We start from the raw sequence: 15,012 nt of genomic DNA, 5'->3' as shown, positions 1-15,012 counted from the left end.
CATTGTACCACAATTCTGCACAAACCAATAAACTGAATACAGTTGATGAAAATGGGATTTTCAAGTTACAGTAGATAATGAAGATACCTATAGTTAACAGCACTGCTGTAAACTATTGAACATATTCAAAAACAACCAGCATTAATTTTTATAAACGATCTGCTTTACAATTTTATTTGCATATGCTTTCACTATTTTTGGTGGCTACCAGCATTAAAGGTATTTATTTCAACTGATTTACCAAGCAGAGAGCAGTAAAAACCAGGTACCATGAATTGAAATGGTTGATGAATCCACTTGATAATTTCCCAGGTGCCCAGAGGTGCTCTCCTCAGATGGTGTCTGCCTGAGGTGATTGGTCAGTACGTTTGCAATGTCAGTGGCAAGCAGAGCAGAGTCCTTCATCTGACCCTCTGGTTTCAATGAAGTAAATGTGAGGGAGAAGTGAGCAACCACACTGCCATCACTGGTGAGAAAAGAGCATAGGTAAGGGTGACATGTTAATTAAAGCTTGGCTAAATTCTTATATACATGTCATGTGAATGACTTCATGTTTTCAGAATCAGAAACTGCACTAAAGCGGTTGCAGTAATAAGATTTGAATTAATTGAGCCTTTCATTCAGGCACACTGCCTTGGGTTATACTGTTAAGCACGGCTCATAAAGTTAATGAATTTGTAGCATGCACATGCCAATATATTTGTAACTTAAACTAATGAACCTTAATAGGGTTTAGGAAAAAATGTATTTTTTGTAAAAGTCACGATGAACATGCATAAATGTCTGTAAGAAGAACAGGTATCACACTCATAAGAGGCAGTGACACTTTCCTGATCAAGCTTTGAATGAGGAAATCACAATGGGGATATAACAATAGAACTCCAAAGAAACACATCCTACACTACAATATACAGTATATGTATAAGGCCAAAGAAATGGAATTTACAGGGATGTGGAGAAACTGGATCCTTTGACAGATACGGCCTGATGGTGCTTTGAGGGACTCTAATATTGGGTCAACCTCCTGATTTCTGTTACACAAAGGACATCCAGATATAGAGTTAAAGGATTATTGTCAAAAAATAAATAAGAGCAGAAAAATCTGTGATGATAAAACACTAGGCTGAGTGAAGTGAAAACAAGAATGTATATAGTGGGTAAAGCAAAAAGTAGGCCTGCTGGGGGAAAAAAAAACGATGTATGTAAGAATCTCGATTCTTTTAATTTCTGATTCAAAATTGATTCACAAAGTTCAAAATCAATTTTTTTTTACACTTTCTGGTCTTAACTTTCCCTTTTCTAAATAATACTACATTAAAATGAAAATGTGCTTACACACACTGTTCTGGAAAAGACAGGGTTCCAGTTGAGTACACAATTCTGAATACACTGTGCTGTCTAAATTAACATAACTGCAAACCCTGCCATCCTGGCAGAGTAAGAGCAACATTTTCATGCAACAATATATACTTTTTAATATTATAAAATAATACAAAACAATGAGCGTCAAGTACAAATCTTAAAAATTACATACACATCCAGTGCCTTCATATACATCCTTAATGGAAGGGGCAAAAATGTGCCTTGCCTCATGTGCTTTTATTTATAGCACTGGTCCTGTATCCCTGACCACTGTTAATTCATTGCAAATGGCTATGTTTTAGTGTTGTGATTGCATTATTATTATTATGTGTGTGGAATGATTAATGTTAGGAAAAGGGTATATATATATATATATCTGTGAAATACTTCATGTATTATTTTAATACATAATTATTAATAAATGTGCTATTTGTTAAAAAACACACCTACACTGAGGACTGTAAAATATTGAGACAACTGAAGTGCGGTACACAGAGAATGAGATTAAGCCCCAGAACAAAGCATAACACACCTTCCTATTCTTGAGAGCCATAAAAAATGCCACCAAAATAAAAAACAAATTGCCAAGAAATTACACAAAGGTATGTTACAATTTAAAGATCTGCACCCTTAACAAAACTAGCATTCATTGCTCCTTGTCTCTTGTCAATTAGCCAATCTCTCTTTATCTCACCTCTGCACTGCTAACACTTTGAACTAGTGAAGAGTTTTTCACAATGAGATTTGCCAGGGCTCTCTTGAATGAACAAGTCTTTTTGCTTATCTGAAAAGTCATTTTTCCTTTTAATGAACCCAAAACGCAGAAACATTCACTCCTAAAAATACTGGTTCTAAAATGACATTGGTTTGTATAGTTCCAGGTTGATCCATTGCTTGACAGAGAACTATTTCATTTTTGACTGGGTACCTAATATGTGGACACAACAGAAATATTCAAAAGGCTACCTAGCAGGATAAAACAGATCAAGAAAACCTGAGTTTGGCCTGTGTTGTTATGAACTCATTGCCATTTCACAAACCTGTTATCATCTATTCATTGCTATTTATGGAACCTGTTATGGATCTAAGTAATAGGTTCTTTCTAGAACCTTCGCATGGATGGTTCTTTTGGGAATGAAAACGGGTTTCTTTATGCCATTGTTCTGAAAAGCCACTTTGGTGACTTTACATTTAAGACTGTTTGCCACTCTCTCCTATGTGTGCAGATGGCGTGAGTGTAAATGTCTGATGGTTGAATTCATGCTTAAAATATTTATTAAAATTATATAGAATTGGGAATCTGCTTTGAATATAATCAAGACCCCATGAATCAAAATCGAATAAAAAGATTCCCATCTCTACCTAGCAGGCGTGCAATGAAGACATGACCTAGAACTGGCATGTCTGAGCAAAACTTATGCATGTGGATCAGTAGGGTATATCACACTATAAAAAAGTAGACTGACTTGCTTTGCTAGGAAGCTTTATATCACTTTAAATGAATGCATGTATTATAGGAAAAGATGGTCTACAATTTTTTAGTTTGTGTGGTGTACTGATTTCTAGCATATAAGCTGATAAGTACTTTGTATGTCTTTATTTGTAAACAAGATAAAGCAAGCGTAATATTAGTGTTTCAGAAGGCCCGTTTTACTTCAATGACTTAGAACAGCAGTGCTTTGATGTTTACCTAACCAACCCCCCAAGTCCTTAGGACTAACTCAGGATGAGACGAATTTATGGTGAAGGTAATAGAGCAAATCAGACGAGCTTGGCAAGGGTGACTATGTTTGGACCTACCACCTATAAGCCATCACCTACAAGAAGGGCCATAAATTGACTAACAAAGCAACTGGGGGGTGAGCTGTACCTGAATTCTGTTTGGTCTAAAGTATGCCTGTTTATGATTGGTTTTGAATTGGAGGCCATCTTGGCAGCCATACTGAGAGAGGCATGAAAGGCCATGTGGTAGCAAAACAAGCTAGACTGAAGATTAGCTGAGAGCTGCCTATGGACGCAAGATGCACTGCTACTTAGGCTGTTAAAGTATGGTGGCAAAATAAACATTGTATTCTGTTTCCTTCATATTTTTGGGCATTTTTATCAATATATAATTAGATGTGTGACTTAACTCCTGCCTGGTTCTTCACTCTGTCTAATTGCTTAAGTTACAGATGTAGAAGGTAAGGGAGAAGGAAGTGCTAAAGCACCTGATTACAAAGTGGTAAGTGGGATTTTAGATATTTTATTAAGGTCTACACAATAAACAGTATAAAATTGGAAAATTGTGTCACAATAGGACCTTACACAATAAAACACTTTGGCACTTAAGTGTGTCCATCCTTATATATAATTTGATAGTATCCGTATGTATGGTGTTCGCGTCAATACTAGAGAATCCATTCCCGGATGGGTTTATCCATTCCTGGGAATTTGGGAACCTTGCATTTCATTCCCGGGAATCCTGGGCTCCCGGGGATGACACAGTGCACGGGCATCTCACATGTGAACGGTTTTAGAACGACCGACACTTATTTTTAATAAAACTACTGCAATATGTTGACACAAATAAAAGACTAACCTTATCTACAAGCAGTTCATGCTGTCATATAAGTACATGTATCTTTAGTTGCGGTAATAAGAATGTAGAAAGCACAACGTGTCCAGCGTACGGTCGTCCAGGCAAGAGAGCACCTTTGTGCAGAAGTATGCCAGCCGCTGAGAAAGCATGCTCTGCCTCCACTGAAGTAGGCGGCACAATCATCAGATACTGATACACTTGTTCTAAACAACGCCCGCGCTTGCCGTTGCTCTGAAACACCACCATTTCAGCTTTTACTGCTTTTACTGATGCATCCAGTTTCTTGTCATCATTCTGTGATGGCAAGTTTCTTGGCACAGATAATGCGGATGCAACAGACTGACGCATTGCAATTTCAAGTTGCTGTTCAAAGCTGTTGTCTGATGAAGTGCAAGCTGCGGCAATGGCACCACCTTAATTATTTTCAACTATAACTCTTATTTCTTCATCGACTTTTACACTTTTACGCGCTACAGTATATATGCGAGCTTGGCCGTTCCCATTTTCCTGGGAATTACAGCAGTTTCATTCCCGGGAATGCGGGAAAGAAAAATGTCCGGGAATCCCTAGTCAATACCTCGTATGTATGGTGTTCGTGTCAGTACCTCGACTCAATACAAGTTAGAAGCATGAGTAATGATGGCTGGGTATTAACAATGGTCATTGTTTAAATTTTAGCCGATCTCAGATCTAAAATGAGTGACGATCGCAATGCAGCCACAACAGCAGCGGCCGCAGAAAGGATGCGTAGGAAACCAAGTCACATGACCGACAAGGAACGTAGACTTGATCATGTAACAAGACGTACACAACGTGCACAACAAACGGATGAGCAGCGTGCGGCTACAAATGCTACTAACGCTGAAAGAAATTGTGCAAATCGGGCACAAAGGACAGATGAAGAACGTGCGCTACAGAATGCTACTAACGCTGAAAGAAATATTGCCAGCAGTGCACAAGCGACGGAAGAAGCTCAAGCAGCTGCAAATGCAGCAAGGGTTGAAAGATATTGAGCAGCCCATGCTGTGCGGTGTGAAAATACTCAGCTACTCTGGCACAACTGTGCAAACATTGCAACTCATTCAACTTCACCTGTGAGAACAAGCAAGGTGGAGAATACAATTGCTGCCATAAAGGTCAAGTTCAAATTAACCCTTACAGATACCCTGACAGGTTTAAGAACCTGTGGACATACTGTATTTAGACCCAAACTCCAAGCACTTCTTGGAAAATATCAGAAAGTACAACAGTGCATTAGCCTGTGCATCCATGGGCGCACAAATATCCCTGCCTCCAGGCCATGGTCCATATTGTTACAGAATACATAGCCAAATATACCATCAATCTGGACCCTTGCACCCCGGAGAGAGTGAAACACCAAAATTTGCTCAAATCTATATATTAGAACTAAATCATTTCAGGGACTTAAAAAAACAAGTAATTCTTTGCAGAGAAAGGATTGATTTCACAAACGCAGAATTTGTAGCCGGATTCGATCGGGCTCCCAGTCGCTAGTCTGAAATAAGTCAGTGAACTGCAGAGTGAGGGTCATGAATGCGCATATAGTTGCAATGGGTGAGAGTTGTTGTAGGATCACACATGTTGTACATCACAATCAGATGAGATAGATAGATAGATAGATAGATAGATAGATAGATAGATAGATAGATAGATAGATAGATAGATAGATAGATAGATAGATAGATAGATAGATAGATAGATAGATAGATAGATAGATAGATAGATAGATAGATAGATAGATAGATAGATAGATAGATAGATAGATAATTATGTAATTGTTACCTCACCTAAAGGCATTGATGCTTGCGTTTTCAAAATGCCATGCCAACTTTGAATTTAAGAATGCATCCTCAAACTGTAAGAAAAAAGTTTATATGTATTATGAATGATTAATATGTGTAGTAAAATAATTAGGTAAATAAAATTCAACTGCATAAATGAGGTTTGAGTTAAAGGTGACAAATGATACAATTTCTTTGATTTTACCATTTCTCGAGTCTCTCAGATTTAATAACCTGTCAGCTCTAGAATTTTTTCTTTAAATAGCAATCCATCTTCACCTTATATTGGAGTCATTTCTGTTCAGCACTCCATCATTTGACTTTTTGTTATAAACAGTAAAACACAATTATGGGAAGAGTGTATGTACAGTATTTTTTAAACTGGAAAACCAGCCTCCTGGTGTGTTAAGGGTGTCCATTACCCTGTATTTTGCTCTTCAATAGAGCTGAAATCTCTTTCAAAGCAAGAGCAGTCCTCTTTTTTCATACATAACAAGTATTGTACACTCCACAATAAACTCTACAGTAGGCCAGCCATAGTTTTAGTCTTTTTGTTTTCTAAATTTGTTAATAGCATTGGAAACAATAAGAGGAGTGAGATACCAAATCATCGTTAGGCACAGTGGCCCACAATCGCCTTAGTTCATGAGCATGCGCTGCAAGACTTGGTTGACAGGGCTGAAAATTGAAACCAGGTCAATGGGGCCATGGTTCCTTTTAACAACTACATACACTTAGACAATATACAAATGAAGGTTACTTACAATAACCTGAATGTCCAATGCTAAAGTTTTAAATTCCTCTGATTGTTTGTCCATAAGTGATAAGTTATAGCTGATGTTTATCAAATGGAATGATCCTCCAAAATAAATTCTTGGACATGAATGCTCAGCTGCTAAAATTAAGAAAAAAGAAAACTTTCAAACAAGAAACTATTAGTTTGTTAAAAAGATAAAATATATATTTGCATATTGGTTTACATGTATAAACCAGTAAGTATAGTGATCAATGTCAATTCTATTTTAATTGATAAAACTTTACATGATGGAAGATATCTCTAAACTAGTAGTTATGTATCTGTTTTGCAACTTCACAGATTATAAGCATGACCCTGAAGAATTATTTTGAAGAACTGATTGATGAAGATCCTTTGATTCTTCACTTGGCAATCATTAACTCATTTATGAACTGTGCCAAAATACTTGCTTAGCAGAGGAAAATCACAAAGTCTGTTGTGATTTCTTTGTCAAACCAGCTGGCCCTGTAAGGCATCATTTCATAGCCATACATTTCAAGCAGCTACTCAACCATGAAAACCAAGGAACTTTCAAAGCAAGTGAGCAGAACATAAACCAAACTCACCAAATACTCATGTAAGGTTCATCTACTCAGTCATCAAGAGAACGCCTCAACACACCCTTGTACTGCCTGAATCAGGCCATCTTTGAACCTTAAGCAGCAGAGTGAGGGCAAATGGCCCTAATGAGACTCACTGAAAAGCCTGCACTCCATAAGCAAACCTACCAAAAAAGAAGAACTTGGTGGAAACATACAAAATGGAGGGTGGCAGAATAGCAACTCAGTTTAAGTGCCAGCTGTGTGGCTGCTCTCTCTCCCTGTGTTCAAATATGAATGCCAGCTTCCTGCTCATAGACAAAAGCCATACTGGAAAATCCTATGCGAAAATATGCCCAGTGCCAACCTGGCATTTCACTCTAGACCAGGGGTCTCTAACTCCAGTCCTGGAGAGCTACTGTGGCTGCAGGTTTTCATTCTAACCCTTTTCTTAATTAGTGACCAGATTTTGCTGCTAATCAACTCTTTGCCTTAATTTTAATTGATGCACAACTTAAGACTCAAGCCCCTTAATTATTTGTTTTTTTCCATAATTAGCAACCAAACAATATTAAAACACAAAATGTACCAACACATAAACAACAGCCTGTGTCCTTTATACAATAACTGAAAATAAAGAAAAATGAAGTCCTCAGTAATGTTGATCTGCTCAGGTCCACAAAACATTTTGACAGCACTCAAAAAAGAAAATCAACAGTTCTGGAAATGTCTGCCATGGCAGAATGAGTGCCATGGAATTAAACAACGGGTTTAATTAGCAACGAGAATTGGCTTGAAATTAAGAAACTGAATGAAGTACGTAAAGTTGGTTGTAGTTTTAGGCCACAGCTTAGTTGGTCATCTGTTGTCATTATGTTTAGGTGCTGTTTAAGGAAAAATGAATCAATTCAGTGGTCAAGAGTCTCAAGAAAAGTCAATTAAAATAAAGGGAAATAGTTAATTAGCAGCAAAAACTGGTCACTAATTAAGAAAAGAGTTAGAATGAAAACTTGTAGCCACAGTAGCTCTCCAGGACTGGAGTTGGAGACCCCTGGTCTAGACTATTGAGTTGGCATCATGCACAATACTGCTGGGTCAGACTCGAGCTCCCTGGAACTCCAAGCAGTAGATAGTAGGAGCTAGAAATGGCAGAATTTGAAAAAAGTTAAACAATATTTTACTCTATAACTGCAGTCAATGGCATTTCTTTTAAATGTTGACTTCACAGATGAGACTACACACATCTTTTCTCTTTTGACTTTTTGCTGATAAATCATAATACTAGTAGTAGTATTATCAGGTGTACATTTATGTTGATCCAACATGTAAAACATCACCCCTTTCTGTCACCTTGACAAATAAGAATGTATTAAAATACATACTGTAAGCAGTGAAACTATTCAACCCATTCAGGTATTAAGTACAGCCTCACAACGCACTTTGACTTAAACATGCACAAATATTTCTGTAGATTCAAAGAGATCAAAAACTCAGATTTATTTTAGAGGTTTATTAAATCACAACACTCCTGCTGTACTCACCAGGTTGTGGTCAAAAGATAAAGACTACAAATATAAACAAAGATTTAAAAAAAAAAAAAAAAAAAAGACAGAGGTCTGTACTCTTTAAGATTTGTACTTCTACTCACACAAGAGGTACCAGGTAACTGCTGCCAGTCCCCCAAGCACCAGTGTTGTCAAGCACAGGGTAAGCACAACATGGAGGAGGTGGCAGCTTTTTCCAGCCTGCTTGATGGGAATGCTCCCTGGATGTCCTACATCCACTTGTGAGATGGCCGTCTGGCTCTGTCTTCTACTGCTTGATGCAGAGGAGTGACAGGGTAAGGCAACAGAGGGAACAGAGGTTGGCTGTAACAAGACATTCATGCATTTAAGATACAAAAATATATTCTTTACACTTTGAATGATATGCATCAGTGTGCAAAATGGCAGTTCTGTCCAACACATCACTTTCACTTACTTTCAATGCAGGAGGCCAGTTCACTATAAGATACACCACCATGCACACCCACACTTGTTTTACAAATATTTTTTACAACTGGACCACAAGAAGTTATAGTGACTTGCTCAGAGGTACAGATTCAGAGATAGAGACTAAACTTATTTACAGACAAAACCTCTAGCTACCAAACCACTCTGCCTGCTTACTGTATGGACAACCTATTATTTGCAAACTCAAGTTAATGAACTCATGATTTTCTATTAATTAAACATTAGGGTGAAATAACATTTTAACTAGAAATGCACAAGGTATGCTAATACTGCATTGCTTCCTATATTTCACAATATATTTAGAAAGTAGTCAGTTTATTGAGTTTGAACATCAATGCTCTTCAATTTTTTTATCTCCTTTTCTGCTTTTCTAATATGTAGTAGGTTTACCAAACACTGATGAACTACAATCAAAGCACAACTTCTACAAAAGTGTTAGAAAATAGCATAATGAATATTTGTCAGAAAAATTAACCTCAAAACACAAAATTTAGAAAAATGAATGGGGATGCTAATTAAATAGGAAGTGTCAAGTATGGAGCAGAGATTAAATTAGCACAAACTAGAATTGTGCTTTTAACACAATCATCCCAGAGCTCTTCCACTCTAAACTCAGCTTTCTGTCCCTGTTTCCACCTGTCAGCGGCTTACCAATTACCTGACAAACAGGAAACAGGAGGTGAAACTGATGACATTCACCTCTATCACCTATACAATCAGCTCTGGTACCCTCTAGGGATGTGTATTCTCCCCACTGCTCATCTCCCTCTATTCTAATGACTGCACCTCTAAGGACTCCTCTGTCAAGCTCCTCAAATATGCAGACAACAAAACCATTATTGGCCCATCAGGAATGGTAACAAGTCTGCATACAGAAGGCAGGTTTAGCAGCTGGCCCTTTGCTGTGCAGAGAACAAGCTGGAGCTAAACAAGCTAAACTGTGGGCATGACAGTGGACTTCAGGAGGGGCCCCATTATTACTTCCCCCCTCCAGTCTTTTTTTTAAATTTTTTATTGAATTTATTAAAAACATATAAATTCCATATAATAAAGTCAAAACCTAACAGAACTAAATTTAAATCAGTCCCACTAAATTGAGAGTAGTAAAGTCTTAACAATATGTCAGTTGTGGAAACCTTCACTTTTCTGGGCTCTGTAATCACCAGGGGCCTCATGTATAAACGGTGCGTACGCACAGAAATGTTGCGTACGAACCTTTCCACGCTCAAATCACGATGTATAAAACCTAAACTTGACGTAAAGCCACGCACATTTCCACGGTAACTCATTCCTTGGCGTACGCAATTTATCCGCCCGGTTTTGCAGACTGGCGGCACCCAGTGTCAAAGCAGTGCTACTGTTCCTATGTGGTTACTCTTTCTTAGATCCACATCCACGGCGGCGGCTTTATCAAATACACTGAAATTAACCGCATATCGTTCATAAATTTAATGCATCTGATTGTAATTAACCTGTAACAATATAATGGTCCACAGAATGGTCAAACTACTGTTCCTGTGTGCTCATCCTTTCTTTCTTAGCTCCACATTCCTGACGCGACTTTATAAATACACTGAAATTAACTGCATATTGTTTATTAGTGTAATGCATCTGATTGTAATTAACCTGCTGCAATATAATGGTCCAGGGAATAGCCATAGTATTCCAAATACCAGAACTGCTTTAGCGTTGTTACGCTCACTGCATCTTGTTCTTCTTTTATGCTGTTCCCGTTAAGGGTTGCCACTGCGGATCATCTTTTTCCATATTACTCTCACTGTACCACTCGGAGTATTTATATCACTGTATTTGAGTGTGAATCACAGCAGCAGATGATCGGAAAGAGAATTATCGGTATATAGTTTCAAGTACACACTACCTCAACCACGGCAAAAAGCGTCAAAGCCTTTCCTGTACGGACCTCGCGTTTCAGAAACAGTTTCATCCCAAGAACTCTAAACGCACTCAATCACCTCACTGTAAACTTGCACTACAGTTATAATATTGCACAACCTGCGCTACTTTATAAAGCGCGTATGATGACAATATCATTTTTAAGATGAAATGCAGCAAAGTATGTTGCTTATAGTATACAGATAAAACTTTAACTTCATTTAAATAATCTGTATTGCTAATAATTAAACATGTGAGGACACGGTGCCGCAGCGTATAGCTAGTTCAAGGATAGCTCCTGCCTTGCGCTGTATTCTTGCTGGTGCTGACGCGACACTGGAAGGATAAACGAATAGACTAATTAAACATGTACTACGAAGATATTTCAATGTTCCTTAAAAGTTTTGAAGAATCGGCGTTCTAAGCTTACAAATGGCTTAACGTCTATTACACAGCTGATTGTGTGGCGATTGGAGAAAGAAAAGTATGGACAGGAATTGGAGGTTAGTACGTTTGAAAGAGACAGTACTTCTGTAATAAATTATTTAATCGAAGGTCACACATGGTGCAGCAAGCCTCTTGCGTGAGATATGAACAATCACTGCGCCACCGTGTTCCCATGTTTAATAACATGCTTTCATTCCGATCATCATGAAAATGATATCACGTATACATCTCAGTATTTTAATTATTCAGAGAGCTGTAATATCTCGAATGTAATGCATTCTGTGTCCTGTCGGAGAAAGAGAAAGAACGGAAGCACGTAGTGATTCACACACATAGAGCACATAGAAGATCAAACACAGAAAAAAGCATTTAACGTGCTACTTGAGAAACTAGTAAAATAAACGATTTTAAGATGAAGTTTATGATGTTCTACTTTAATGGCAAAATAAACTACATGATTAAAGTGGAAATTTCGAGATTAAAGTTGACATTTCGTGCTTTTTTCCCACTGTGTGCCTATGTTTTTTGTTTGTACCCTAATACGCTTTCAGATGACACTCAGACGGTGGGCTACAACTCGCCTTTTCACAGCGACTTTGATATGTGATTTCTTTTTTATTTCGGGCACTGTGCGACTTTGTGAATTTGATCTTTCGAGTTTTTTCCGACACTCTGTCACTCGATCAGCTTTCTTTTGTTGATTATACCACTGTTTAAACCAACAAATAGTACGTTTTTCCTTTGCCTCCACTTGGTATTCGCTGAAATTCTTATATTTTCCCCTGTGCTTTTCCCATTGTCTTTTCACAGAAGGCTATTTATATTGATTTGCATATTCAAAGAGGCGTAATTCTGGGAGGAGTTGGGGCGGGACAGAAGGCACGTGCATGTGCGTTACTTTTCACGCAAATCGGGATTTATGTAGTGGAAGAACGTGAAAGTATGCGTGCGCACAGATTCCTGCATCTGGATTTTTCTGTGCGTATGCACAATCCCGCTTTTGTGCTTATGCCATGTTATAGTGTGAGTTCTACGCACGGCGTTATACATGTACGCACAGAAATGTTGCGTACGAACCTTTCCACGCTCAAATCGCGATGTATAAAACCTAAACTTGGTGTAAAGCCACGGACATTTCCACGGTAACTCATACCTTGGCGTACGCAATTTCTCCGCTTGGTTTTGCAGACTGGCGGCACCCAGCGTCAAAGCAGTGCTACTGTTCCTGTGTGATAACCCTTTCTTTCTTAGATCCACATCCACGAAGGCGGCTTTATCAAATACACTGAAATTAACCGCATATCGTTCATAAATTTAATGCATCTGATTGTAATTAACCTGTAACAATATAATGGTCCACAGAATGGTCAAACTACTGTTCCTGTGTGCTCATCCTTTCTTTCTTAGCTCCACATTCCTGACGCGGCTTTATAAATACACTGAAATTAACTGCATATTGTTTATTAGTGTAATGCATCTGATCGTAATTAACATGTAGCAATATAATGGGCCAGGGAATAGCCATAGTATTCCAAATACCATAACTGCTTTAGCGTTGTTACTGTCACTGCATCTTGTTCTTCTTTTTGCTGTTCCCGTTAAGGGTTGCCACTGCGGATCATCTTTTTCCATATTACAGTACTCTCACTCGCGTTTCAGAAACAGTTTCATCCCAATAACTATAAACGAACTCAATCAGTCTATCAAGTGCTCCTTGTAGAACTGTTTGTACTTATAAGTACAATCACCTCACTGTAAACTTGCACTACAGTTATAATATTGCACAACCTGCGCTACTTTATAAAGCGCGTATGATGACAGTATCATTTTTAAGATGAAATGCAGCAAAATATGTTGCTTATAGTATACAGATAAAACTTTAACTTCATTTAAATAATCTGTATTGTTAATAATTAAACATGTGAGGACACGGTGCCGCAGCGTATAGTTCAAGGATAGCTCCTGCCTTGCGCTGTATTCTTGCTGGTGCTGACGCGACACTGGAAGGATAGACGAATAGAATAATTAAACATGTACTACGAAGATATTTCAATGTTCCTTAAAAGTTTTGAAGAATCGGCGTTCTAAGCTTACAAATGGCTTAACGTCTATTACAGAGCTGATTGTGTGGCGATTGGAGAAAGAAAAGTATGGACAGGAATTGGAGGTTAGTACGTTTGAAAGAGACAGTACTTCTGTAATAAATTATTTCATCGAAGGTCGCACATGGCACCGCAAGCCTCTTGCGTGAGATATGAACAATCACTGCGCCACCGTGTTCCCATGTTTAATAACATGCTTTCATTCCTATCATCATGAAAATGATATCACGTATACATCTCAGTATTTTAATTATTCAGAGAGCTGTAATATCGCGAATGTAATGCATTCTGTGTCCTGTCGGAGAAAGAGAAAGAACGGAAGCATGTACTGATTCACACACATAGAGCACATAGAAGATCAAATACAGAAAAAAGACTTTAACATGCTACTTGAGAAACTAGTAAAATAAACGATTTTAAGATGAAGTTTATGATGTTCTACTTTAATGACAAAATAAACTACGTGATTAAAGTGGAAATTTCGAGATTAAAGTTGACATTTCGTGCTTTTTTCCCACTGTGTGCCTATGTTTTTTGTTTGTACCCTAATACGCTTTCATATGACACTCAGATGGTGGGCTACGACTCGCCTTTTCACAGCGACTTTGATATGTGATTTCTTTTTTATTTCGGGCACTGTGCGACTTTGTGAATTTGATCTTTCGAGTTTTTCCGACACTCTGTCACTCGATCAACTTTCTTTTGTTGATTATACCACTGTTTACACCAACAAATAGTACGTTTTTCCTTTGCCTCCACTTGGTATTCGCTGAAATTCTTATATTTTCCCCTGTGCTTTTCCCATTGTCTTTTCACAGAAGGCTATTTATATTGATTTGCATATTCAAAGAGGCGTAATTCTGGGAGGAGTTGGGCCGGACAGAAGGCGCGTGCATGTGCGTTACTTTTCATGCGGATCGGGATTTATGTAGTGGAAGAACGTGAAATTTTGCGTGCGCACAGATTCCTGCATCTGGAATTTTCTGTGCGTACGCACAATCCCGCTTTTGTGCTTACGCCATGTTATAGTTTGAGTTCTACGCACGGCGTTATACATGAGGCCCCAGGAACTTGACATGGAAGACCAACATACATACCATAATAAAAAAGTCACAGCAACGGATGTAATTCTAGCGACGGCTAAGGGAGTTCAATTTACAACAGGAGCTGCTGATTCTGTTCTCAGCTCATCCATCACAGTGTGGCATGAATCAGCAACTAATCAAGACAAGAACTGTCAGAGAGGAGCAGTAACGTCGTCAGGAGGATGGACTTAAATGTCGCCTTCAGCAGAATCAAGGATTTTGTGTCGCAAGAAAGTGAAGAGAACACCACTCACCCATACATGTACATCTATCTTCATACTCAAGGGAACTGCCAAGATGACACCTCTCAGTCAGCACAGAGCTAGCTCATCCTTTCATGGAATTCCTAATACCAGTTAAAATCCTACTTGGTCAATACCATATGATTCACCA

At 38.3% G+C, this 15,012-nt stretch overlaps 1 protein-coding gene across 1 annotated transcript in view; it reads right to left on the bottom strand.

Annotated features, from left to right (window-relative positions):
• Positions 1–214: 214 nt before the first annotated feature.
• Positions 215–15,012, bottom strand: part of LOC127527503 (transmembrane protease serine 7-like) — a 30,496-nt gene continuing 15,698 nt past the window's right edge. The window contains exons 2-5 of the mRNA XM_051926520.1: positions 8,729–8,948; positions 6,510–6,640; positions 5,752–5,819; positions 215–466 (exon numbers count right to left, since the gene is read on the bottom strand). Coding sequence (XP_051782480.1) covers positions 238–466; positions 5,752–5,819; positions 6,510–6,640; positions 8,729–8,948 — 648 coding nt within the window. The 3' untranslated portion in view covers positions 215–237. The remainder of the gene's footprint in view (positions 467–5,751; positions 5,820–6,509; positions 6,641–8,728; positions 8,949–15,012) is intronic.

Source organism: Erpetoichthys calabaricus, chromosome 4, assembly GCF_900747795.2.
Source record: "Erpetoichthys calabaricus chromosome 4, fErpCal1.3, whole genome shotgun sequence".
In the NCBI taxonomy this organism is placed as follows: domain Eukaryota; kingdom Metazoa; phylum Chordata; class Cladistia; order Polypteriformes; family Polypteridae; genus Erpetoichthys; species Erpetoichthys calabaricus.
The sequence above is the reverse complement of the archived record's forward strand: the minus strand, read 5'-3'. Positions and strand labels throughout refer to the sequence as shown.